The sequence below is a fragment of the Acomys minous genome (assembly GCF_964271855.1).
Source record: "Acomys minous genome assembly, chromosome: 19".
Lineage (NCBI taxonomy): Eukaryota > Metazoa > Chordata > Mammalia > Rodentia > Muridae > Acomys > Acomys minous.
This window is the reverse complement of record NC_140499.1, coordinates 659,233-684,744: the sequence shown is the minus strand read 5'-3', so window position 1 is coordinate 684,744 and position 25,512 is coordinate 659,233. Positions and strand designations below refer to the sequence as shown.

The 25,512-nt window shown below is 38.2% G+C and overlaps 2 protein-coding genes across 6 annotated transcripts in view; one reads left to right on the top strand and one right to left on the bottom strand.

Annotated features, from left to right (window-relative positions):
* GYG1 (glycogenin 1) overlaps positions 1 to 19,724 on the top strand; it is a 34,302-nt gene extending 14,578 nt beyond the window's left edge. For 2 of the 3 annotated variants that reach the window (XM_084768478.1, XM_084768480.1), the window contains exons 5-8: positions 4,804 to 4,930; positions 16,480 to 16,699; positions 18,641 to 18,679; positions 18,937 to 19,724. In XM_084768478.1, the coding sequence (XP_084624604.1) occupies positions 4,804 to 4,930; positions 16,480 to 16,699; positions 18,641 to 18,679; positions 18,937 to 19,110 (560 nt within the window). In that variant the 3' untranslated portion in view covers positions 19,111 to 19,724. The remainder of the gene's footprint in view (positions 1 to 4,803; positions 4,931 to 16,479; positions 16,700 to 18,640; positions 18,680 to 18,936) is intronic. The other variant, XM_084768479.1, reaches the window with a different exon arrangement.
* A 1,500-nt stretch (positions 19,725 to 21,224) lies between these two features.
* HLTF (helicase like transcription factor) overlaps positions 21,225 to 25,512 on the bottom strand; it is a 71,876-nt gene continuing 67,588 nt past the window's right edge. For all 3 annotated transcript variants that reach the window (XM_084768476.1, XM_084768475.1, XM_084768477.1), the window contains one exon: positions 21,225 to 23,242. In XM_084768476.1, coding sequence (XP_084624602.1) covers positions 23,093 to 23,242 — 150 coding nt within the window. In that variant the 3' untranslated portion in view covers positions 21,225 to 23,092. The remainder of the gene's footprint in view (positions 23,243 to 25,512) is intronic.

The following is a 25,512-nucleotide window of genomic DNA, read 5'->3' as shown; positions in this document are numbered from 1 at the left end:
ACTGGGATCTCCAGACTGTTTAAGTAAAAGCATTGCCTGAAGTCAGATGTGATGCTGCACAGCTGTAACCATAGTGCTTGGGAGGTGGAGACAGAGAGAACAGAACTTTTAAGGTCATCTTTGACTACAAAGAAAGTTCAAGGCCTGTCTGGGCTACATGAGATCCTGTCTCATAACATTAAATAGTACTTAATTCTATTTTAGTGATTTGTTGTAGTCATATATGACGGTCGGTAGCCATAGTACTTACTGAGCATTTCAGGTTTTTCTGCATAAAGTGCACTACTGAATCACCAAGACAATTTTATTGACTTTTGTCCTTACTGTTTCCTGATGTCCCAGTGCCCCTCAGTCTTCCCTTAGGCAATGAGCTAGGAATGTTTTCAGGGGGCCTGACAGTAAACAGAAACAGCCTTTCAAGACCGTAGGCCACCAGCTTGTGGCTTCACAAGGCCAGCAGCTCTGACTCCTGTTTCCCAAGCTCACATTGGCCAGAATTGGACATGAGAAGTGCTAGTCAGGCCTCTGAGGAATGCTTTTTTTTTTAATGCTTTATAGTTACCTATGGGGGAAGGGCAATGAGATTGGATGGGTGTGTCCTCACAGAGAACACAGATGGCAACATTCATGCTCTTAAATTGGATGTGTAGAGTTTTACTATTAATATGTTTTATCATCTGCATGTATATTTTTCTGTTGATAATAAGAATGCTTAGAAAGGTTTTAGGACAGTTCTCATCCCTGCCCCTTAGTATTGGCAATTTTTGAATTACTAAAATTGTTGTAGTAAATAAAATTGCTAATAATGTTTATTATTAAATTATATAATTATTATGGCAGTATTACCTAACCCACTATCATAATCAATAAAGACACGGTCACCTGTTGTATTTTAAAGTAGCCTCATTTTACCTGGGACTCAGCAGATAATAACCCTTTAAACTATCCTTAGCACTTCTAGCCCCCATACCAGGCCATCTGCTTTAATCACTCCTATCTGGGCTACTTCCCTTCATCCATGCTGATCTGGCCATGTTCTTCTCTCCATGCTAATGCATCTCAACCTCTTCTTCCTTTTTCCTCCTCCAGTACTGTCTCCTCTCTCCCTTTCTCTCTGCCTCAGGGTCCCTCCCCACCCCATCCCAGGCCTGCCAAACTCCGCCTTTCTCTCTCTTCTGACAAATCCCAAGTTTAGCAATTTTTTATTAACCCATCAACTTTAAATTGATAGAGCAAGGTTTATACAACAAGGTCAGGTGTACTTGAGAATGTGCACCTCTGGGCAGCAAATAGATCTTGGGGCCAATAATTGGCATCAGAATGCGTAGCACCAGACCAAGCCCAATAAAAATAATACACGGAAAATGAGAGAGAAACATCTATAGCACCAATCCCCTAATATAATGATTTTTTCATTTTTTATTCCTATATGTTTAATGTTTATGTCTTAGTTATAATCACAATGTATGTAGCTATGTATCTTTATAATGCACAGTAGACTGCCTTTATGTTGATGTTAATGGCAATGATTAATCACTCATTAATAACAGTGTGTGATTAGTAGCTTAATTTACTATCCCTCCAAGGCATGATGTTAAAAAAGCTTCGATGCTGTGGAGAAAGTTCTTGAATATCTTGAAGGTTTTTGCATATATTTAGGAAATAGTCTTCCTGTATTTAAGACATTCTGTAATCTAGAGAGGTGACAGAGATAAGCAAAAACAGCCAAACTCTTTCTCCTTGTGGAATTTAGAATCAAAATGACCAACAGTTTCTTATTGTATTTTGCATTTGAATTACATTGACCCTTGTTAACTTTCATATTTTTGTATTTGCATTTGTATTTGCATTATTTTTTACTATGAATAAATTGTAAATTTATATATTGCTATTAAGAAATAATAGAGAGTCTCTATACCACTCATCCATCTCCCTCAGTGGCAAAATCCTATATAATTATAGTACAATACTAAACTTAGGAATTTAACATTGATTCAGCCCACCAAGATTATTACAAATTCATCAATTTTACTTCTGCCCTGACTTATATGTCTGTATGGATAGGTTTCTATTCCATTTTAATGCATGTATACTTTGTCGTGACCACTACCACAGTCAAGAACAGAACAGGCCTCATAATACACTTAACAGCCATAGCTTCCTCCCTTTTCTTTCCTATTCTTGGCAGCCACCAATGTGTCCTCTATGGTTTTATCACTTCCAGGACATTGTATAAATGGAAACATGCTGCATTAGTTTTCTTGAGTCTTATCCAAGTCCTATGCATGAGTAGTTGCCTCCTTTGTTCTGAGTGATATTCTAAATATGGTTATATTTATGTACCTATTGAATGGCATCTGGCTATTTCTAATTCTGCACTGTAATAAATAAAGGTGTTAAGCACATTTCCTCAGTCTTTGTTTTGAAAACTATGTGAAGAAGAAAATTAGTAAGACTTCAGACCCCTGTTCTTCACCATTAGTGTCTGTATCACCTACATTTTACTGATCTTTGTAAAACTGAAAGTAAGCCTCAGAATGGTATAGTTTTTGGGTTTTAAGCCTGTGCCTTAGAATACATGTTTGTCTATACAGATTGGGACACCTTTTGTATTGATCTTTCATTATAGAGTTTAGGAATACTATTGACTATGGACCTATGAATAGCAGAAATTTATTTTTTAGCTCTAGAGACAAGGAAGGCCAAGGTCAAGACAAAGGCAGATTGTCTACAGAGACGTGGCATTCTGCTCTCACACACCATCCTTTTCCTGTAATCTGAAATAGTGGAAGGGATGAAGGGCTTCTTGGACCACTCTTTTATGATATAAATTCAGTTCCTCTTAGAGATTAAGTTTTCAACATGTACATTTGAGGTCATAACCATTTACTCCATTGCATCTTTGCAACAGTGAACCATACTCTGTTCCATTTCTTATTTTCATTTCATTGTTCATTGAGGAATGGTACTGATCAGAGACTCCTAATACAAAGAAACTTGTCCATAGACGATCCCTCAATGAATGCAATGGGTCTGTCAATTGAATGGATGGTATTTGGAAAGAATATCACATAGTGGAGATCAGGCACATTTTAAATACAATGCCCCTACTTTTTCTTAAAGTTACTCAGATACCCATAGTTTTTAAATCTTCTAGTCCAAAGGAAACCAAATAGCACAGATAGACAACAGATTGAACTTTTTGGATGATGAAAAAGAATACTGGATCTGGACACAAAGCAGACCCAGGACAGGATTGAAATATGCAGATGTACACTTAAGAGGATGCTCATTTCATCCATCACTCCCACCCTCTCCCATACACTCACCCTATGTGTCTCCCCACACCATATACACATAGACCCCATGTGTCTCCCTACATCACACCCCCACCCCCATTTGTTTCCCCCAGCCCACACACTCCATGGGTCTACTCAAGATTCTGGTTCTAAATGTATTTTCTGAACTCTTAGAAGCTAAAACAAAAAACTACTGGACTCAAAGGAAGACTGTGTTTTCAAATAGTTTTGCTTACCAGTTTATTTAAAACTTGGGTCAGGTGCTTAGCTTTTTAGATTTGTTTGTTTTCTTGTTTGCCTTTCTTGTTTGTTTATATTTATTTTTAAGTCAGGGTCTCACTATATAGACTAGACTAGCCTGGAATTCACTATGTAGCCTAGGAATGTAGGCCTTAAAGGCATAGCAATCCTTCTACCTTAGCTTCCCCAATTGGGGAATTATAGGCAAAAGATCGGGATTTCAGGCAAAAGCCACCATGCCAGATTCTTATCCTATAAAATAAATGGTCATGTCTTCACTTTCCAAGGAAGGCATGGAATCCAGGCCCCTAAGGGTACTTTACTACTAAATGGATAACTTTAGCTTCAGCTATGAATGGCCACTACTTCAGCTATGAATGGCCACCAGATCAGCAGCACTCCCCTGATGGTTTGTTACCATGCTAGCTAAGGTCAGCTATAATTATATAGTAAAATACTTCTTAGCCCTTGAGGTTACTGGACTTCATGCCTTCCCCAGAAAGTGAGGCCCTTCTTTCCAAAGGGAAATCACCAACGAATGACAAGCCAGAAGTTGGGAGCCCCAGAAGACAAGTCTGTATTCTAACTTGCCAGCTTTTGCTTTTTACTTCTTTTTCTTTCTAAAATCTCATCTGAAAACTGATGTGCTGTGATTCTTCTAGTTCCATGGAACCATTTACCATCCCAGAATCCCTTCACTTAGGCCACTTCCATGTGCTCCTGCCTGTCTCTGTGCTGAGTGTGTGCTGTTTCTACCCTGTCCCGATCCCCTTCTGCTGCTCTTCTCTCCTGAGTCTGTCAAATACTCCCCAGTAGACTTCAGTCTTAGGTCAAGCACAGCTTCCCCTTGGAAACCTTCTCTTAGCCATACCCATGTATTGCTCTAACACTTGTCCCCTTTTCTTCTGTACCTTTGCCTCATCTTTGATCATTTTTATTGACTTTAACTTGTTAGTATCTGCATCTACTATTCCAGTCTAGACCTTTGTGAACACAATGATATGTGCCTTATTCACATTGGCTCCACAGTAGCTGGTAAAATGTATGACATAAAGTAGAGCTGTTCCTTGGGTATTTGTTGAAAATAAGTCAGAAAAAATAGCCATTCACTCTAAAGATGTCCTAAAGGATATGACTTGGAATTTATTTATTTAAAATAGAATTAGTATATCTTTTAAGATTCCCATGTATTTCTGTAAAATTCCTGAACTGCCTTAGAGGTTTATAAACCATAGTTCCTTTTTGTTTGTGTGTTTTCTTTCAGGTGGGGACCAGGGCCTACTGAATACATATTTTAGTGGCTGGGCAACTACAGATATCAGGAAACACCTGCCTTTTGTGTATAACCTGAGCAGCATCTCAATATACTCCTACCTCCCGGCATTTAAAGTGTAAGTGCAAGCAGCTTAACTGCTGTTGGTTATGGTGAGGGTAGGGAGTAGGCTTTCATTCCATTGTCTTTTGGGTGGAAATAATATGTAGGTATTTTTAGGAAAGCTTGCTTTAAAAAAAAAACATTGCTGCAGTTTCGAGAGGCTTGATGTTAGCCACTTCCTTATATTTAAAGTAGCCCAGAGACATTTTGCTGCCTCCTGGAACAGATTCCTCTGTTTCTGAGTTTGAACACAGAACATGGGGTCCACAGACAAGATGCAAACCCATCTTCAGCACCATACTGGTTGCTGAGCTTTGGTCTTTCTTCCTCCTTTCCCTCCTCCTCCTTCACAAAGAAAATGCTATTGCCCACTCCCTTCTCCCCCCATGGCTTTTATGGGGACTTAGAGCAGGCAGCAGCATGCTGTTATGGTTAAGAAGCGGGGCGGTTGCAACTGCCTACACTCAGCTCACATCCTGAAGTTGCCACTTACAGTTTCTGATGCTATGCTAATGCCTGAGCTGTTCTGTCTCCATGTCTTCATGGGGTTATTGTAGACACTGAGAATTGTCACAGTGAAAGCAGTTAGGCATCTGCCCTGCACTAAGCAGTAAGTGGAAGTCCTTCAGTTAGTTCAATTTGAGAAGCTTGGTGGTACCTCAATATCAAACTCTGAAGGCCTGAGACCTGGTCTTTAGCTCTGGCTCATCTGTGTTGAACTGAAAAGATGATTCAGATTTCTTGAGCAGGGGCCAAGCTGTCAGGGTGATCCTGAAACATCGGCATAAGAGGGAGGCCCTTTTGTGAGTTGATCTAGTTTCTCCCATGCCTGTATGGCATGGGCATTCCTGAGTGATCAAGACAAAGAGGCTTTCAACCCTCATGTTTCATTATCCAAAGTCTTCTCTTTACAGCTATACCATAGTAATTAGCATTTCTAGAATTTTGTAGCAGGAATGTTTATCCTCTTAACTGCTTTTTGGGGAAGACCATCCTCAGATAAGGATTTTTTTTTTTAACATATCTTGTGTTTTTCCATTTTCTTGGCACATCTCTGACATGGTATCCATTCTTTCCCTCTTCTACAGGAGGACAAAAGCAAATAGAATAGGTCTGACTTTATCAAGAACATAAACATTATTTTAACTCCTCAGTCCTTGGGATTGTAAAATACGATCTGTCTTGTGTGCACTGCAGACCCAGTTTATTTTAATCTCTTTTTACTCATAACTAGTCCTGCCAGCTCGACCAGTGTTCCTACAGATCATGATAGCTTGATATCCTAGAGCTGAATTTGTCCATAGTAGAGGAATTGCTATAATTCACCTGACCTAATGAGTGTAACAAGAAAACACCATGTGAGAGGAAAAAAAGTTAATGGCATGATCAGTGCACTGGTTTCTTCAGTGAGCAGGTATTCAGGAATGAGCACAGTGGGGAAGAATAAATCTGATGTCATCTATTTAGCTTCAGTTCCAGAACATGATGAACTTAGTGTTCATGAAGCTTCTGTTTCCCTGTGGCTTAGTTTAATCTGCTTTCCATCTTACTTGCCAACATCAGACACATCCCACATTTCTGGGACAGCTTGGTCTGCTTGAGCACTGCTTATGTTTTTGTTTGTTTTGTTTGTTTCTTTTAACAGAGAAGCAGGGAGAGCAATCTTCGTGCTTGGAAAGGACTTCTTTGCTAGAGTTTTGGTCCCTATCTTCCCCAAACCCTGCTGTTTCATGTGCTCTAAATGAACTTCCCAGAGTTTGAGCTCTAAGGGATTATAATGGCCCACGTGGTTTTTCCTTCCTAGTGGAGTGAATGATGTAAGCTTTGGCAAGATCCTTGACTTATTGCCACTTCTGTAGAATATATGGCATATTATTGGCTCCATTGGTCACTCATCATGCAGCCTGCAGGCTCACAGGAGTTTATACTACCCTAGAGTGGCTTGACCTCTGTGATATGACTGCTCAAAGCTAGACCTTATCTCCTCCCACTGCTGCCTGTTTAAGAATGCTGAACCAGATTCAAGAGTTCATTTTCCCTGCTCTCTGCGGGAAAATGTTTTAGTTTTTTTCCCCAGAGACCGAGCTTCACAGACATTTCCCTGTATTTCCTTACACTAGGACAGGGACAGCAAGATGCAGATAGTTCCATTTCCTTTGTGTTTTAAGTTAATGTAGCAATGTCGAAATAATTTTTTAGACTGAGTTAGCCTGTCTTTATCTGGGCTATCATAGCTTTCTATAGAGAGGCCTCTAAATTTCAAACCTATATTGGGTTCAAAATAGCCTGGTGGTCCCTAGGGCTAAGTAGCTCTGCTGCATTCTGCCTCCCATGGGTGACCATGGGTAATGGCAGGTAGGAGGGAAGATTGAAGAGTGGTTTAAAGCAAGTGGCTTCACTGAAAAGAATGGGGGGTTTTGTCTCAAAACATGGCATAACCATTTGCTATAATATCTCCAAAGCGTTTAGATGTTTCCAAGTGTAGGGCACAGATGCCAGTCAAAAGGAGAGTATTCAGACACATGCATATGCACCTATGCATACAGATATGTACTGTAGACATGTATGCATGCACACCTTGTGTGCATGTGAACACAAACTTTTAAAACATGTACTGCAACATGCAGTTTCAACTAAGATGGACTCGTGGGTGATAACATGTATTTCAGCCATGAAGTAGTAAGTCTAATTCCTTTCTGCATACCATCTGGATACAACAAAACAAAGGAAAAAGACTTAGTAGTTTTATCACCTTTTACACTACTCAACCATAGTTTCTAAAAAACAAAAGTAGCATCTTTTAGAAAATCTTCTTTAGCATACTTTGAGAACCAAAATGTTTGGCTTAGTTATTTTAAAGTCAATTTGTAGTGTATACATTGGAAAACAATTTATAAATGTGTTTCTATTTAGTATGTCATAATTTGAATGTCCACAGCACATATGTGTATACATGGATTTATAATATGTTTTCTCCAATTAGACAACCTATTTTATTCATATACTATAGACTTCGATTTGAGCATAGCAGCAGGAAAATATCACTTAATCTTTTGAAAGTCACTATGTTACTGCCATTTTACATTTAATTTTAATCCCCTGAAAGATCTTTTCTGCTGTTGGTAGTACATATTTGGACTTCAGGTGTCCCATGTTTCAGTGTGACCTCATCTTTGAATGTTTATCTCTGTTGGGTGTTCTGGCCCTGATCTGACAGCTGTCTACTCTGCTGCCATGTGAGTCTTCATCAGCATAGAGAAAGCTTCCATATTAGACTCAATTCAGCCTCTCCCTATTAGGTTTTGTTTTTTGTTTTTGTTTTTTTGTCTTGTATTTTTAAAATTTTATCATTTTGAGAGCAAACCTTAGAATCTAGAGCATGCTAGGCAAATACTTTATTGTTGTGCTACCCTCTTGGTCACCCAAATCAGCTTGGAAAGGTGTTCTGGTTATAAGCAAAAAGGAGATCTCATAGGCAGAACCTTGGTTGAAAATTAACATCTGAATTGGAGAGGGGCTCATGGAAGGAAAAACCAAGGAAAAAGCTTATAGGCCTTACCTCTTACTGCAGAACTATAGGTTACTGATAGATTCTGGAAGAGGGAGCCATTCTCTTTAGGTGGTACCCAATGCTGAGCTGATGAGGATCCAGTGGGTAGGATAGTTCCAATCCATGATCACAAAGATAGCCTTTATCAAACTCATTGGGTCACCCACAAACATAACAAAAGCCATGAATGTGGCCAATTAGTAGGGGAGTATATAGGAGAGGGAGAGAAATAAAAGCTAGTAGTAGAACAATCAGAAGGCTATATGTACATTTATGGAATTGTTAAAGAATAAACTTAATTTTAAGCAAGTCAGACATTCAGAAAATAGGCCTGAATGAGACAAAACTATTAGAATAAAACAAATAAATGTTTTATATACACTACACAAGATGATGTAACCGATAAGAATCCTGAAGATTGAGCCTGGTGAGAAGGGGTACAAGGCCCGGAACAGAAAGGTACAAGGAGACAGCGTGAAGTGGTAGAATTGTAGAAACCATACAAGGAAAATATTTCCAGGAAAAAAGAACACTTCATCTGTCTGAAATGCTACTGGAGATTAAAGGACAACTTAGAATGGTATTGAATTGTAAAGGCCACTGGCGTACATGTATTAGAGTAGTGAAGAGACCCTGGCTAAAGTATGACTAACAGAATGGAGGTTGTGAATGTACACAACTTTCCTAGATATCTGCTTCTAAAAGGAACAGAAGGGGATGGCAGCTGAGTGAGGAAAAGAACACAGACATTATAACCTATTTCTAGCAATAGGAATGGCATGTGGAACACTGTCATTACTAAATCAGAGAACTGAGGGGAGAGCTGAGAGTGATCTCTTTGAATGAAAAGGGAGTGATCTAGTATACACATGGAGAGGTTGTGCTCAGAGAGCATCCCTCAAAAACATGAGGAAAATGGGTGTGTAATATGGGCATGGATGTTGGCAGCTGAGGGCATGCACCAGTTTGATGAGTGAACAGTCAGCTGCTAGAGGCAGTAGTCTTCTTGATATTCTGAGCCTTTGTGGAGAAATGCTGGCCTGACAGGCAATGCAACTGAATAGACTCAGTCAAAGCTATTAAGTCTGCATTGAATGCTGATGTCGGACTTGTAGGACACTGGAGAGGGTTTACTTGGCAAAGCAAGGAAAAACTGAGTATGTCATATTGTTTGAAGCTGTAAAACAGTTGTGTCTGAGGATTGGCCAGGAATGCTTCTGTATTTCACATTCTTCCTTCACTTGGTACACCACTCCAATGCAGGATTAAACATGCCTCATGGACACTTGAGCTTGTGACTTTTTAAAAAAGATTTGTACTAGGCCAGGCTGGCCTCAAACTTACAATAATCCTCGTACCTCAGCTCCTCACTTTCAAATACTGAGATTTCAGGCATGAACCATCATGCCAGGCTCCTGACATAGCCTAGATGTTTGAGAGCTGTACATTGGGGTGAGGGGAGAGGCAGTTATCACTAGTGGGGAAGAGCTGTTGTGCAGCTGTCTCCACATGTGACTCTAAACAAGCAGATGAGTGAGTGGTTATGAGACAGAAAGCATGAGCCATTTTGGAGTGGGCAAGGGGATGCCTGTTACCTTTGGTACACTTCCAGATGTGTACCATGCAAGTACTGCCTTCTCTTTATTAGCATCTCATAGACCATTGCATATAAAAAGTTAAATAATTTTTGTTAAATTACTTCTAAGTGCATCCTTCTGGATTAGTTCCTTTTTTATTCTAAACAGCTCTGAAGCCTCATCTGTGTCACCGAGTACTGAACTAGCCATATAATGTCCATCTGATCTTTTGGTAACATCAGGTCACAGGGATTATTTCAACAGCTAACATAAGCACTATTGTTGCTGGCTTGGGTTCAAACTATGTCTTGTGATCTAGATGACTCCTTAGAGATTCTATCAAGTTAAAATTAGAATACTTATTTTAAGAAATGTGTGCAAGCTGATACAAATCTCCTTACTGGGTCAGAATAAATGGCTCTTGATAATTTAGAAACAATTGTACCAAACTTCTTATTTAAATTCCTGGCTGGTGATTTTGTCAGAAAACCTTATTATTCTTGCCATAAGCTGGAGTCAACTGAGTGTTATGTTCTCACAGCAACATGCTACCTTCATAGCCACTGTTTTATTTTTGGAGTTTTGTTTGCTTGCTTGCTTGCTTTCTGCCAGGGTGTCTACAGTCTACCTACTTGCCTTTGGTGGGGGAAAATACAAAAGCAGAGATAACCCTGACTTATCTGGTTGTATATTGTGCACCCACACTTGTATTTGGGCTGAAATTATTTGTTCATTTATTTGTATGTTTGCAGTGCTAAGGCTTAAACCCAGAACTACATACTTGCCAGGTACCCTACTGAATGAAATTCCCATACCCCTAAAAGTCTTGAATGACTGAAAGCATTTTACCCTTACTTATGATCTTACTCTTTTTCATTTTGATATGACTCTTGGATTTTTACAAGTGAGCAAAGGATGGAAATATTTTTTCATATTTCAACTTTTTATTGATTTTTTTTGTGAGTTTCACGTCATGCACCTCAGTCCCAGTTATTTCCCCTTCCCCTCATATCTGTCCTCTTTGCAACCTCTCACTCAAGAGAAAATAAAAAACACAGAAATTAAAAGCAAAACAAAGCATAGAAAACATCTAGTTGTGGAAATTGTAATGTACCAGTGTGTCTACACATCTTCAATTGCATGTATAATTGGTCTGGTTCAAGCTCTCTGGCTTCTGTCACACCATCAGTATTGGATCCTCACTGGAACTCCTCCCAGTTATTCTGTTGTCCTGTGTCATGGAGATCCCATGTCTGGAGGATCCCTGTGTCTGGAGGATCAGCCCTTTCACAAGTTCCATAAGTTCACAGATCATGTAGATATTGAAGGTGGCAACTCAAAGCCCTGAAATTGGGCCTAGGTGGTAGCTGAGCTGGTCAGCCTGCCAGACCTCCTGCATCCACACCACCAGGGCAGTCTCTCCGGCACTGTTCCAGCTAGGCCACCCAATGTTGCCACCAGCCGGAAGCAAGGTTAGCTCTCCTGCCCTTAGGGCCAGCTTGCCCATTCCCACAGCTCCATTGTGCTGCCCAGTCAAGGTGCTTGGTCCACTCTCTCAAATACTGCAGCCAGTGAGGGATGGGGACAAACTGCCGTGCTCTCATGACCCCCATAAAGTGGAAAGGGGTAAGGGAGAGGTGGGGAGGACATTAACCCATGTCTGAGTCACCTCACAGCAGATGGGTGGTGGGGTCAGCTCTCCTACACACATGCTTTTGGGCTGGCTCACCTGTGCCTGCCCCCCCCCCCCACTGCCAATGAGGGCTGGCTCCACTGTGCTGTGAGGTGTAGGGCCTGCTTCCCTAAAGTACTGACACTGGTAAGATCTGGGGCCAGCTCTCTAAAGTTCTACAGCCAGTGAGAGGAAGGGCTAGTTCTGCATAGCCCTTGGATATGTATGTGGTCCCAGGTGGCTGCCCAAACCAGGTACATCCCCATGGTCTCTAGTGGTAATATGAGGCACAGATATCAACTCTGAACCCGGCATGCCACAGCAGCTGCACAAGCTGCAACTTCACCATGGCCACAGGTGGTAGGGGATATTCACAAAAAGCTATTCCTCTCCACCCTAGGGTTTCCATTTCAATCTCTCTTCATAATGCTCAGACTTTTCTCCTTCTCTTTCTCTTCCATTGCCAACCACATACTTGCATATTGTAGCGACTCCCAATGCAGGTGGGACATGTGGCTGGTGGGCCTCTGCGTGATCTTGCTACTGAGTTGCATGGCAGCAAGCTGGACTCTAGGTATCTAAAGCCCACTGGTCTGTGGGTCTCCTCCTCCTGTGCTGTGTTGCATGGTGGCAAACAGGCCTTTGTGTGTCTATGGCCCACCTGTTCTGTACTGTGGAGGGCAGGTCTCTTTGAGCATCTTTCCCCACCAGCACCACATGACATGGCCAGAAATTTAAGTCATTCCCTTATGACCAGAATGTAGATGTGAAAAATTAACTAAAACTTATATCCAGATGAATTGAAACCTTGGATACAAAACCAAACTAGTGTTTTAGGACTTTTGCTTATCATTTTTGTATTAGATAAATAAAGATTGGATAAATATTTTAGCCTCCTTGGCTATTCTGCTATGTAGCTGGCAGACTGTAATATAGGTGAAGGAACACTTTAACTTTTGTGGCCATTGTGGGATCCTGATAGTACTCTTCACACCAAGATAGCCCTGCATGATTTCCAAGAAAGTTCTCTGCCGTGGTTACCTTACATAAAACTGCCTTCTCACTCCCTCTGCTCTGTCACTCTTGAACAGCCCTTGGGCTAGACCAGACCAGCTGTTTAGTGACCAGGGGAGGTGCCAGCTCTAACATGGTTTCTTTTTCTTGCTCTCCACTACTATCAATTTCTATAACTGTTATGTATGTGGTAGTTTATCTGACTATTAAAGAATGTAAACGTCCCCTTACTGCATAGAAATAAAGCTGGCCATGAGCCTCAGCTGGAACCAGCAGCAGAAGTCACTGCCTGAATGGCCTTGCATTATTCTCCCTTCTCCATGCTTTTCTCCACATCTACATTCCTCAGTCTTCAGGAGATATTTCTTGTCTTCCCTTAACTAGTCTGGCCCAATTAGCATTGTAAGAAAGCTCCTCAAACCCTGCATTTTGTTTTGTTGCAGAATCTGGTCACTGTGCCATGCTACTTTCCTTTATCCTGTTCATCTTCTTGTATGCAAGAATTTTTTTTTACATTAAGCCAGAAAGAGCAGTTCCACCCACACTGCTCCTTAAAGCAGTGACTCTCAACCTGTGGGTCAAGACCCCTGTGGGGAATCAAACCACCTTTTCACAGGGGTCAAATATCAAATGTTTACATTATGACTCATATCAGCAACAAAAAAATAATTTTATTGTTGGGGGTCACAACATGAGGAACTATTTTTGAGTTTCACCATTAGGAAAGTTGAAAACCACTGCCTTAGAATCTTAATATCTACCGCAAACATGCTTATTAAGGAATTTAAGGCTGCTTTGCCTATAAAACAACTATCTACTAGATGGTCAAATAAGTAAACATATTTCAAAGGAAGAGGATGTTTTGAGTTTTAAAAAAGGAGGTTGTGATTTAGCTCATGAGTATTGGAAACACAGACTGATAAATGTAGATGCCAAGGCCTGGGCCACAGTGAAATGCAGGGCTGTGGCTATCTCCAGTGCCAGTGCTGTTGACATTTAAAAGACCATGGGTCTCAGCATGAATCCAGGGAGGTTGTGGGGTGGACCTGTAGATGACATACACGTTCCTGCCCATAGCAGAGGACTGACAGTCTGTGTAGATGGGTTGGATCATTATGTCCTTTTCCCACAGGCACATTGAAGTCCCCGTTTGCAGGCTGAAGTACAGGAGAACATGTGGAGAGGCATGAGATGACTGATGCCCAGAACAGTCTTTGTATGAGTCACTATGGTCCTAAGATACACTATCCACTTCTTGTTCTTATTTTCCCCTTTTCTCCTTAACAGTCTGCAGACTATTTGTACCATGTGATTTTCCTATTAGTTACTTCTACTGTAGAATCCTTGATGACACTTGATGTATATACCCTTTTCTAATTAGACAGGCTGTCCATAGGTGGGGATTAACAAATGCCACTGTCAGACAATGCCCTATAATCCTGAATGTGACTTTACATAATAGCTCATCCTGGTAAAAACGTTTGGCTCTGAGGCCAGATGGCCTGGGTTAATCATGCCCTGTTCATTCACCAGCCATGTGATTAATCCTTGACAAATCTTTAAATCTTTATGTAGGTTTTCCTACATAATTGTTTGAGATTAAATGATGTACGTAATACAAATACTAAATAGAGCCTAGTTATGTACTTCAAAATGTGTCAGGTGACTCCTGATAGTTGGCATCTGTGAACTGTCCAGACAAGTAGGTTAGAAAGGATACTTACTCCCTATTGTTTCAGCATATATTAACTATCCTTGCTACCACCCCATGACAACATGGCATTTATATGAGGTATAAGCTAATAAAAATGTAAATATAAGTTTTAGGTTGATAATGAAGAAATATGATAGATATTGATTTACATTCAGAATTTTAGATGCAGCAAGATAGGAGAGTTTTCTTCAAGGCTGCCACATACAAACAGTCAAAACAGTAAGAATGTAACATTTATATAATACTTGATTGTTTTATGGTTCTTCTTGCTGTAGGTAGCTTATTATATATATGTAATAATATAAATGTATATGTAAAAATTTTAAAAATTAATAAAAAATGTAAAAAAAAAGGTATAGAGAGTGGGGAGGAGGGATGCAGATAGAGGGCAAGGAAAAGAGAGATCCTGTGTATACACAATACAGAGCTTGGGACATCATGCATCCATTTTAAAAAGAAACATGCGGTAGACTACACAAACCTTGAAGAGGAGCTTTGTCAGCTTTATTTTTTTCCCATGATCACAGGATAGATAATCTCTGGCCATAAACAAAACTATACATCTTTGCCACTTAACCACTATATGATCTTCAACAAGTCAGTTTCTTTTTTCTGATTTTTCAGAAAAGTTATTTATTATTATGTATACAGTGCTCTGCCTGCAGGTCAGAAGAGGGCATCAGATTACATTGTAGATGGTTGTGAGCCATCATGTATGTGGAGCTGGGAATTGAACTCAGGACCTCTGGAAGAGCAGTCAGTGCTCTTAACCAGTGAGCCATCTCTCCAGCCCAACAAGTCAGTTCCTTTTACTGTCACCTAGTATGTTAACTGAAGCCTACCCAATAGAATTATTATTTCCAACCACATCTGTAGAAGCTTAAAGTCATAACCTATTGCCTCAAACCTCTGTCCTCCAATACTGACATGTAGTGCCTCCTTTACCTGGGAATTCCCAGCACTCAAGTGTTCCCATTTCCCTGTGCTGTTTCTTATATACAAGCTGTAGTATGTTTTAATCTTTTTCTTTCTTTCCTTCTCTTTCGTGTGTGTGTGTGTGTGTGTGTGTGTGTGTGTGTGTGTGTGTGTGTGTGTGTGTGTACCTTGGAAGCCAGGAGAGGTTATTAGACCCCATTGAACTGTGTGTATTGTGCAGTGACTAGGATGGGTGCTGGGAGCTGAACTTAGGTCCTCTACAAGAGTAATATATGCTTTTAACCCTAAACCACCTCTCCAGACCCAAACTGCAGAGTTTTAAAATACCACTCAAGAAACATCACAACATAGTGATGTAGATAATAATGTACTATATATTTAAAAAATGCTAGGATTTCCAAAGTTTTCACCAAAAGGAAATGATAAATTCTTCAGTAAATGTATGAGTACATTGTTCTAATTATGCAATGTGTACACATATCAAAATACTACATTACCCAATAAGCAAGAATTTATTACTTAAGGTCCTCTCAGGCCAGAAGCTTTGATCCATTCTTAGCTGGAATTGGAGCCAGGCCTCAGATTTGACACAAATATCCTGTTTCCAGTTCTTCTGTATCTGATAGGCTATAGACAGCATGGCTCTGCAGTCAAGTGTTTTAACTTCTCAGAAAGAGTAACCATAAACAAGCAAGTTCACAAGGCAATCACATTTCTATCTTTCATTGGCCAAATCAAGTAATATGAGCATGTTTAGTATGAGATCGCAAGGGCTACCTCTGTGAAGAAAGGGAGGAATGCCTGTTTACTGTTCATTCACCTCAGCTAACATGGATGTGGACTGTTTCTAGTTTGTTGCTGACATTGTGATGTTTGCCACCGTGCAAATATGTCGCCTTAGAGTGTGTGGCTAAGAGCTTAGCTCCTGGGAGGTAGAACATGAGCATTTTCAAAGAGTCTCCTATTTTTACCATGTAGCTTTCTTCCTAACTGCTACCACAGGATGAAAAGTACACAACTGAGGCTATACACAGGAAAAGGGACTAATGACCTCTGTTACGATTCAGAATCCACTCACCCTTACTATCTGTTCACTTGTCAGGTTTGGTACAAATGCCAAAGTTGTGCACTTTTTGGGACGAATCAAGCCATGGAATTACACTTACAATCCTCAAACAAAAAGTGTCAAATGTGAATCCCAGGACCCAAGTGTGAGTCACCCTGAGTTTCTGAACCTGTGGTGGGACATCTTCACCACCAGTGTTTTACCCCTGCTTCAACAGTATGGCCTTGTCAAAGATGCCTGCTCCTATCTAATGATGGTAAGTTCTGTTTTTCACTTTTACTTCAGGAAACTTAGTTCTGTACCTTTAAAACTTGGTATCTTGATAGTACCCATCCATTCTTAGTAGTATTTTAGATAGAGGTAGTACTGTGTGGGAAAAACTGTGACCATCTTAGAGCCAGGAAGTGATAACACCAGAGAAACAGCAAAAGAAGATTGTGTGGCAAATTACATTAAATCCAAGAATATATGCTTTTGGAATTCTATAAATTCAGAAATTGTAACTATGAATTCTTGGCTGATTGTTAATAAAAATGATGGTCAGATGATTCTTAATATTCTATATCTATATAAAGAGGGCCTAAGCTACACATGTAGCTTAGTAGGCAAATGTTTACACAGTATGTGCAAGCCCTACCTTCCATTTCCAGCACTGAGTGGGAAGGGTGGAGAGAATGCCACATTTAAGGTTTAGAAACCTCAGACCTTTAAATATATTTGTATTTGCTATTTGCTTAGAAAAATGAACTTTGTGTGACAATCACAATAATAGGAATACATAATAAATACTGTAGGAATACTCTCATTTCTTGTTTTTTTTTCCTAAAATCTTGAAATGATCCCTTTGTGGGAGGGAGATGACACTGTTAAGTTTTATAATAACAACCTTCATTAGCATGTTTTCTGATTTTAAAGGTACTTTTCTGAGGTTTGTTCTTCATGCTGAATTGGAAGAAGATGAAGAATGTTATTGTACATATTAAAATATAAACACACACACAATTAATGAGTAAATGACGAGGTAATACTCAATACAGGTATGAGAAAGGGAGAAATAAATAGCATATTCTTCTTATTCAGTACTGTGTGTATCATAATACCTATTCACACAAGTATCTAGCAACATAGTAAGTCTTTAAGTGGTTAGTACTAGTCTATTCACCTCTGTAGTTATTGTTAATATCCCCTTTATAGAGAAATTCTAAGGCTTAGAAAAGTTGCAAAATTTTTACTCATGTAAAAGGTTCCAGTAACAACTAAAACTCAAACCCATTTCTGAAAGACTGTATTATAGCAGAAGAAGGGAGAATTTTTTAAAGTATTCATCTATTTTGTTAGCTCCATATCAGGCTTGACCTCAGGGGCCTGTCTCTTAGGGACATTCACTCTAAACTCTAGTTACTGTACTGTGAGTAAATAATAGATGGTGATGTCTTTTAACAGCTGTGTTGCAAAGTGAGGGCTGATTTGATGTCCATAATTCCTTGTTTTGCCTACACTCTGATATTCTGTGCCTAAATTCCTTGGAGCTTCAGTACATGGATTAACGGTAGTTCACATTTCAGTAAAAACTCTGTCCCTAAACTTCCTGGAGTTTCAGTACATTTAAATATTCATCTGGGAATTTCAGTATACACATTTATATTTATGCCAACAAACCAAGTACAGAAAAATTGTTCCACCATTTTTTTCTGTTAAAAGCATTATGTATTTTTATCCATTCTTAGTCTCATAAGATTTCCAGTACTGATTCAGCTTAGAACTTTTGAATGACAGTACAGATTGTCTTTTATGACACTTAGTTGATTCTCCAGCTGTGGGTAATTGCAGTGACAATCTAACTTAAGGTAGAATAGATTAGGTGCATGTACCAAGAAAACGTGAAGATGGGAAACAAACAGTTGTCTAAAACCAAGCAAATTATCAGAAGCTGCAAGAATAGATGCCACTTGCAAACCAAATGAAAGCTTGAACAGAAAAATTTGGTACAGCCTCAAATCACTTAGCTTTCCTTCATATAACAATGACTTGAGTGTGCACTTTGTCTCTCTGGGTAAGTTCTCTGTGAAGCACAGTATATGAGGAATCATTTTGTTTAAGTTCTCAACCTTTCCAAGCCCACATGCATCAAGAATTTATCATGAGATTTGTGTTCCCTTGTCCATCCATCTTACACTTTCTACTGAACTGTTTGCAGCTTTCAGACTTGGCTTTCTCTTGTGGCTTCTGTAGAAAGGTATGCAGAACTTAAACATTAACCCTAATTACCTTGTTCTCCCAATGTTTTCACTGAGTCAAGAAGTCTTCATTTTTTCAGGGAAAAAAAAATCATATGGCCCTTGTATTCTTGTCTTTTGTTTGTTTGTTTCATGTAATACTTTTCAGTTTTTGCATGATGACTCATTTTGGCTTTTCTCATGTTCTGTTTGTTGCTTTCTTTAAGTTCATCAGAACTTCAGCTCTTAAGGTGCCTCTGATGACTCTCTTTTCTAGGAACATGTTTCAGGAGCCTTGTCAAACCTGGTCCTTGGGGAGGCCCCAGCTACACCACAGCTTTCTATGTCCTCAGAAGAAAGGAAGGAGCGGTGGGAACAGGGCCAGGCTGATTACATGGGAGCAGATTCTTTTGATAACATCAAGAGAAAACTTGACACTTACCTACAATAAAAGCACTGCCATTTTCCTGTGGACACATCTATGTCTTAGGCACGATTCTAATACTTAGTATGTAAAGTCTGTTACAATTGTTAGAGGCGTTCACTAAACCTCAACAGATGATGGGTTTTAGCAGGACAACAGGTGAGAAATGGGCAAATGTTATGAAGTAGTAATTCTGTTATATGAACAAGTATTCTCTTTAACCCTAGACATTTTCAGAAACTCTTAATTCTTCAGTTGACTATGTGTGTTATAAAAGAAAGCCAACATTTAGCTACTAAGATGGCTCGCTCAAGTGGCACAGAACTTGACTCTCCATCAATCTCCTTTCAAAACAAGATAAGACATCTCCCCGTATTTGCTTATTGCACCCTTCACTAGACCTGCAATTTAGAATTGCTCAAAACCTGTCAAGAGATATAATTTCATTTCAGGCTAAAATGGCCTTTATTAACACTGTGGGGTGATTCATAAGCCTACCAGCTAGTGTTAGGTCCCCAAGTTATATGCACCATGAAGGCAGCATGCATTCTTTTTTGGTTCTATCTACTTGAAAATTGAGTGTGCTCTTTGATGGTACCTGTGGTAGCACCATGTATAACAAATAAAGACTTATTGACCTATCTTGGCTGTTTAAGTACTTCACTATCTTACCCTTGGGGGGAAAATTTAGTAGTTTAAAAAAAATTGTGTAATTAATTTCAAAACTATAAGCTTTCACACTGGTATATGCTTTAAAAATTACTTAAAACTTTAAAATGTATTCTTCATTGATTGTGACAGATCTGATCAAAAGTGAGATGAAAGGTACTTAGTCTATCATATACTGCATCATCGGTGAGTATTCAGGTAGTTTGATTCATGAAACCTTAAACTTACCAGGCCATATCAGTAATTAATATACTCAGTAATTCTTCAGAATTATCAGATTCAATCCTGGACCCATGATCTCTAGTAGTTTAGCCAAAACAATACAAATAAAAGTTTGTTAAACTTCTAGGTGCCTGAATCTCTGCATCCCTTCAGTCATGCTAAAGCAAAGACCTCTAGCACCAAGAGTGTAGGCTGCAATGGTGGCAAGCTGTGAAGAGTATGGCCTAAACCAGTATTTCATAACCAAAACAAGATATCACAAATAATTATGCTGAAGAAAATAGAGAATACGAATGAGGAAAACAAGATTTAACTGACAAAAGCTGCAAGGACTTTTATGACCTATCTCATGTGGTCCCTACTTTAATTTCTATAATATCCTATAGATATTCGTGTTTGGTATGGTTGAATTAATACAAAAGAGTTTGGATACCTAAAGACAGAAATGACTAGGAAGCAACTCGGAAGCTAGTTATAAGAACTCCTTAACTTATTTACTTAAATTATATTAGTGATAAAATGTCTCTGAGACACGTGGACTGGTAGACAATGAGTTGCTATGATCTTCCTAGTCCAAGAAACATTCACCAAAACGAGTGAAGTGCCTCTCTGCCACTGCTCAGAACATGTAATGGAATCACAGACCTCTTCTAGCTGACGTGGCTAAGTCATATGTTTCTTCCTTTTGGCTTCTGAGTCTCTGGTAGAAATAAACATAATCCCATCTTATTTTTGTGGCTAAGCAGTATGTAATCCAAATATAGTATATGGGAAACAGTATGACTAAAAATATTTTCTAATTTAGAAAAGATTTATAAGCATCAAATTCTGTGAAATCAAGCACTGAATTGTCATTTGTTCCCTATTTTTAATATAGCATAAGAAAGCAAGATTTAAAGTGAAAAAGCTTTTACAATGCTTAGGTTGTACATTTAGTGAAGTTATAATTAGGAACAGAACACATTTATCACAAAACACAGAACAATAAATATAAAGGTGTATCAACCTATGTGGCTGCAGTGTCACCAAGCATCCTACCACTTCTTTGGTAAGCTTTAGCTTTCATCACCTTCACCTTTCATAGATGCCTTAAAGTGAGGTATTTCCTTACTGAAAAATCTTTCAAAATTGTTTCCAGGCACCTGATATATCAAAATATCCCCCCAAAACTCTTAAAGCTTGTAATAAGATGTATTTAAAAAACAAGCATTAACTCAAAAAGAAAGTGGCCACTAACTGATGACACCAAAGAAGGTAAATTTTTTTTTAGATATTTATTGATTTTTAACTTTAAAGAAAAATCTATTTGGAAACACATTTGAAATATAGTATTTTCAGTACATTCTAAGTAGTAAAACAGTACAGCATAAAAATTTTCATTCCGGTGGTTTATACATCTTATAATTAACTTTTTTATTAACACCACTCAATATATAGTAAAAACAAATTGCTTGACAAATTTGATTGTTCTGAGTATGTTTTAAAGTACAGCTCTATAGTTTTCTGGGTAAGAAGACACTGTCTTCACTTTTGAGCCTAAGTTTGCTTGTAATGGGTAAATTGGGGTCCTTTCTTGGTTGTATGTGTAAAAACAAGTTTAGACTTAACCTCACTGTGTATGGGTACTGAAGAACTCTAATCCCATATATAATGAGACTCCATTTGTGTATGATATTAGTCCTACAAGGATGAAAAATCTCCTATTGGCTCTTAACCCTTGCAGGCCAATCTCAGTTATTCCACTTTCACTCCTACAGAAAAGTCTTTCTGGAAACTATACCTCTCTTGCCTGCTACTATGAGAAATGGAACTGACTAACCCTGGCTAGCTAACCTTGTTCCCTTGAAGCAATAACCGGTTGGGGAGGAATCAGTGGGTAAGATATATGGGATACACTTTAAAAAATTATAGCATTTCTTTTAGCCAGGTCTCTGGTAGCATAAATAAAATCTCAAATGTTCTTTAGTCTGTACCATAAACCATGAAGTTTTTCTTAGTCATCTTGTCTCTGAATTTAAAAAAAAAAAATTACAGGAAAATAAAGCTACTGATTACCTGTCCTGACTGACTGTTTGAAATATTACTCAAAGTCTTCTATAACTCTGTGGCAACTAAAAAAAAGGAGGGCGGGGTAAGAAAAATGAATGTATCAATTAGTAAAATTCCAAAATTAAGTACTGATTCTAAACACACAAAGGCAAAATGTTTTTAAGAGTTGAAGCGACTTTGGGGTCATCCAGCCCAACTTCTATCCCACTTATCACACCTTTCACATATAGTACTAGTCTTCTGTATTATAAGAACTTATAAAGTTACTTCCAAAAAACTTACATACATAAAAAGCATTTATAAAAATATCTGTTTAAATTGCATAACTTAGGCATTCAAAACACACCAGGTAGAACTCATGACTCATCACTACATACACCTTGTGATTCTATCATTACATTAAGTAATGAATGTAGTATACCACTTCACTAAAATAAGACACACACTGCACTGACACAGTCTCTTAACTTTTTCTAAACATATACTGCAACTCACATACATAAGGTATATGTTAATGAAGCTACAGAACATTTCAATTAACTTGCATCCTGAACTTTGGTCTATCATTTAAGGTTTGGTTATGGATGCAACTACAGTGTTTAAACATCCAGTAATATCTTCCTTATAGTCTGTATACATTAGTTGTTAATAATTTACAAGGACTGTGGGTCCACTGCATCACCAATCAATGCCTTTGGTGAATAAATATTTCCAACAAAGAAAACTAACCAAGTGATAAAAGTATAAGCTTTGACCACACTTAAGCATGAAGATGTGGAATACATGGGAGATGTAGAGAAATACTCAGCAAAGGCATTATGAAAAGCTGGAGAGCAAAGGAACTTCTATGAACACCTCTTTCAGGACACCTTAAAATGGAACTTACTGCTATTTGAAGTATCATTAAAAACAGATTCATATATGGAAGAGATGTATCAGTAATACCACTTTGTTAATATAAAATACACCCTCATAAAAAGAATATTCTCTATATCTCATTCTTAAATCTGGGTTTTTCTCTGTAAAACTTAAGTATCTGTTCAAACTGACGTTACAAAAACTCCACATATTATAAATCAATTAAAGTTCTGATTTCATTGATTTTAGCTTGTTTCATTTCATTAGCATCATTTTTAGTTCCAAAGGCTCCAGCTGCAAGTTCTCTTTTTGTGTTTTGTATTTTCAACATATTTTCTTCAACAGACTCTTTCACAATGAACTTAAAAAAGAAAAGAAGTGAAGTTGGTTAACTTTTCAGGTAACAAATGAAGTTTTTAATGCTCTTAAAAAAAAACTTTACTAAGAAAATAAGACTATTCCTGAGTCACATGAAAGATGAACATGCTAATAACATTGCCCACTAAAATCATAAGGAATAAACTTGAGACATGTGAAGTAGTAATCTGTATTTGAACAGTACCCACATTTCAAATCATCTTTTCAGGCCAGTTTACAATGGAACTTATTGCTATTTGAAGTATCATTAAAAGAAGACTCAGCTATAACACAGCTTCTTTTGTTATTGCAGTAACTAGGAAATTTTATAGCATTTTTAGGAATACTTTATTTCAAATTAATATATGTGTATACACACACACACACACACACACTTCCTCTCAGTTTCTCAACATATCGTGAGGATATTGAGAACAGATGGAAGAGTTGAGCATGGCTTCCCTTTCTCACCCAGTGTCATTTTCTCACACAAAGAATATGGCTGGAAGCACAGAAGTTACATACCTCCCCTACAATCACCACACGAAAATATCACATACACAAAATTATATAGGTATACCTGTAGCTAGAATATTAGCAACATGTATTTAGCATTATATCAAGAGTTTAGAGAGAGCACATGAGGAAGTACATGTCAATGTGGCAACAGACAATTAAGAAACTCTTGGTAACATTCAACATTTCTGATAAGAAATTTTAAAAAGTAATAAATACCTCACCTAGGATTAAAAGGAAGCATGCCTACGTGTTATTCGTGATCTCTAGCAAAATCTTCCTAGGAAATCACTTAATGTAATATAATAGAGTACTCCTAACAGACACTACAAAATATCCTAGTTACTGCAATAATAAAAGATTATAAAAATTTATTGAAATACATTTTTAAAATGAGATATATTATTTAATATGTTTCTGTATAAAACCACTTTTTATTGCTGAAGATGACGATTATTCAAAGTAATTATAAATTTAGTAAATTCTGAGGACTATTCCACAAGTGGAATATAATGATATAGATTCAAATTTCCATAGTAGTAGACATAAAATAAAAATTTCAAAATGAACATTAATGAGAACACCACCAGATATCAAAACATACTTTGTAGACTCAGTCTGTAGACCTAAGTCAAGCTGCTGCAGAACCTATATTTGAAAAGCCAAGCATGGTACAATATGCTTATACTACCAGTGCTGGAAGGTGGAGGATTCACTGGCCAGACAGCCTAGCCTATTTGGACAGTGTTCCAGGCCAGGGAAACCCCATTTCTAAAGAGGTACATGGTACTTGAGATACAATACTCTAGGATGCCCTTTGCCCTTCATGTGCGCGCACACACATGCAAGAAAGTGTGTGTAGGGTGAGGGCCAGAAGAGGCTGTTAGATGATCCCCTGGAGCTGCAGTTGTAGGTGGTTGTGAGCTGCCTAACTGGGTGATGTGAGCCAAGTCTGTGTCCTCTAAAACAGCAGCAAGTACTCTTAACTCTTAAAGCCATCTCTCTAGCTCCCAACAAAAGCATTCTTTACAAATAAATAAATGAATGAAAAAATTATAAATTATTATTCTGAGAACAGGAAGACATCCAGGAAAGAGAATAGACTAGAAAGAAAATAGACCACTACACACATTTCCTACTAGTTAAAGAAAAGACTATGGGCTTTTCAAAGCAAAACAAACTCCCAAACCACAAAATGTGACAGAACAGCTTCTTCATTTGGAAAAGGAATAAGCAGAAGCATTTCACAAAATACAGCATCTTCCTACAAGAATCATTAATACAGAATAATTTTTTAAGTGCAAATAAAGCCACAAGTCGTAAGACATTAAAACCTAATATAAACAAAGAATATTTCGATATTTGATAAGGTAAAGGGCTCCCATAATGCTCACTGCTCTGTAACTACAGAAAAAAGGCCATAGAACAACATGTTTATATAAAAATAGAAAAGATTTGAAATCATAGAATTTTAAAACTTTTTCTTAACAAAAAGCTCAGGAAGTTTACAGACAAGAGCTGGAGAAAAACCATTTTCAACATATACAATAATCTAAAATCAAAATGCAAAAAGTCCCTGACTCTATAAAACTGTATTTGCACTACAAGAAAAAGCAAAGAAGAAACGAACAAGTAGTTCATAGAAGAAAAAAAAACAAACAAACAACTATGAATGAGCAGAAGACATATGAACTAAGTTGAAGGCCTATGTTTAAGATAAATGCAAATTAGTACATGTTCATTTGCTTATGACCACAA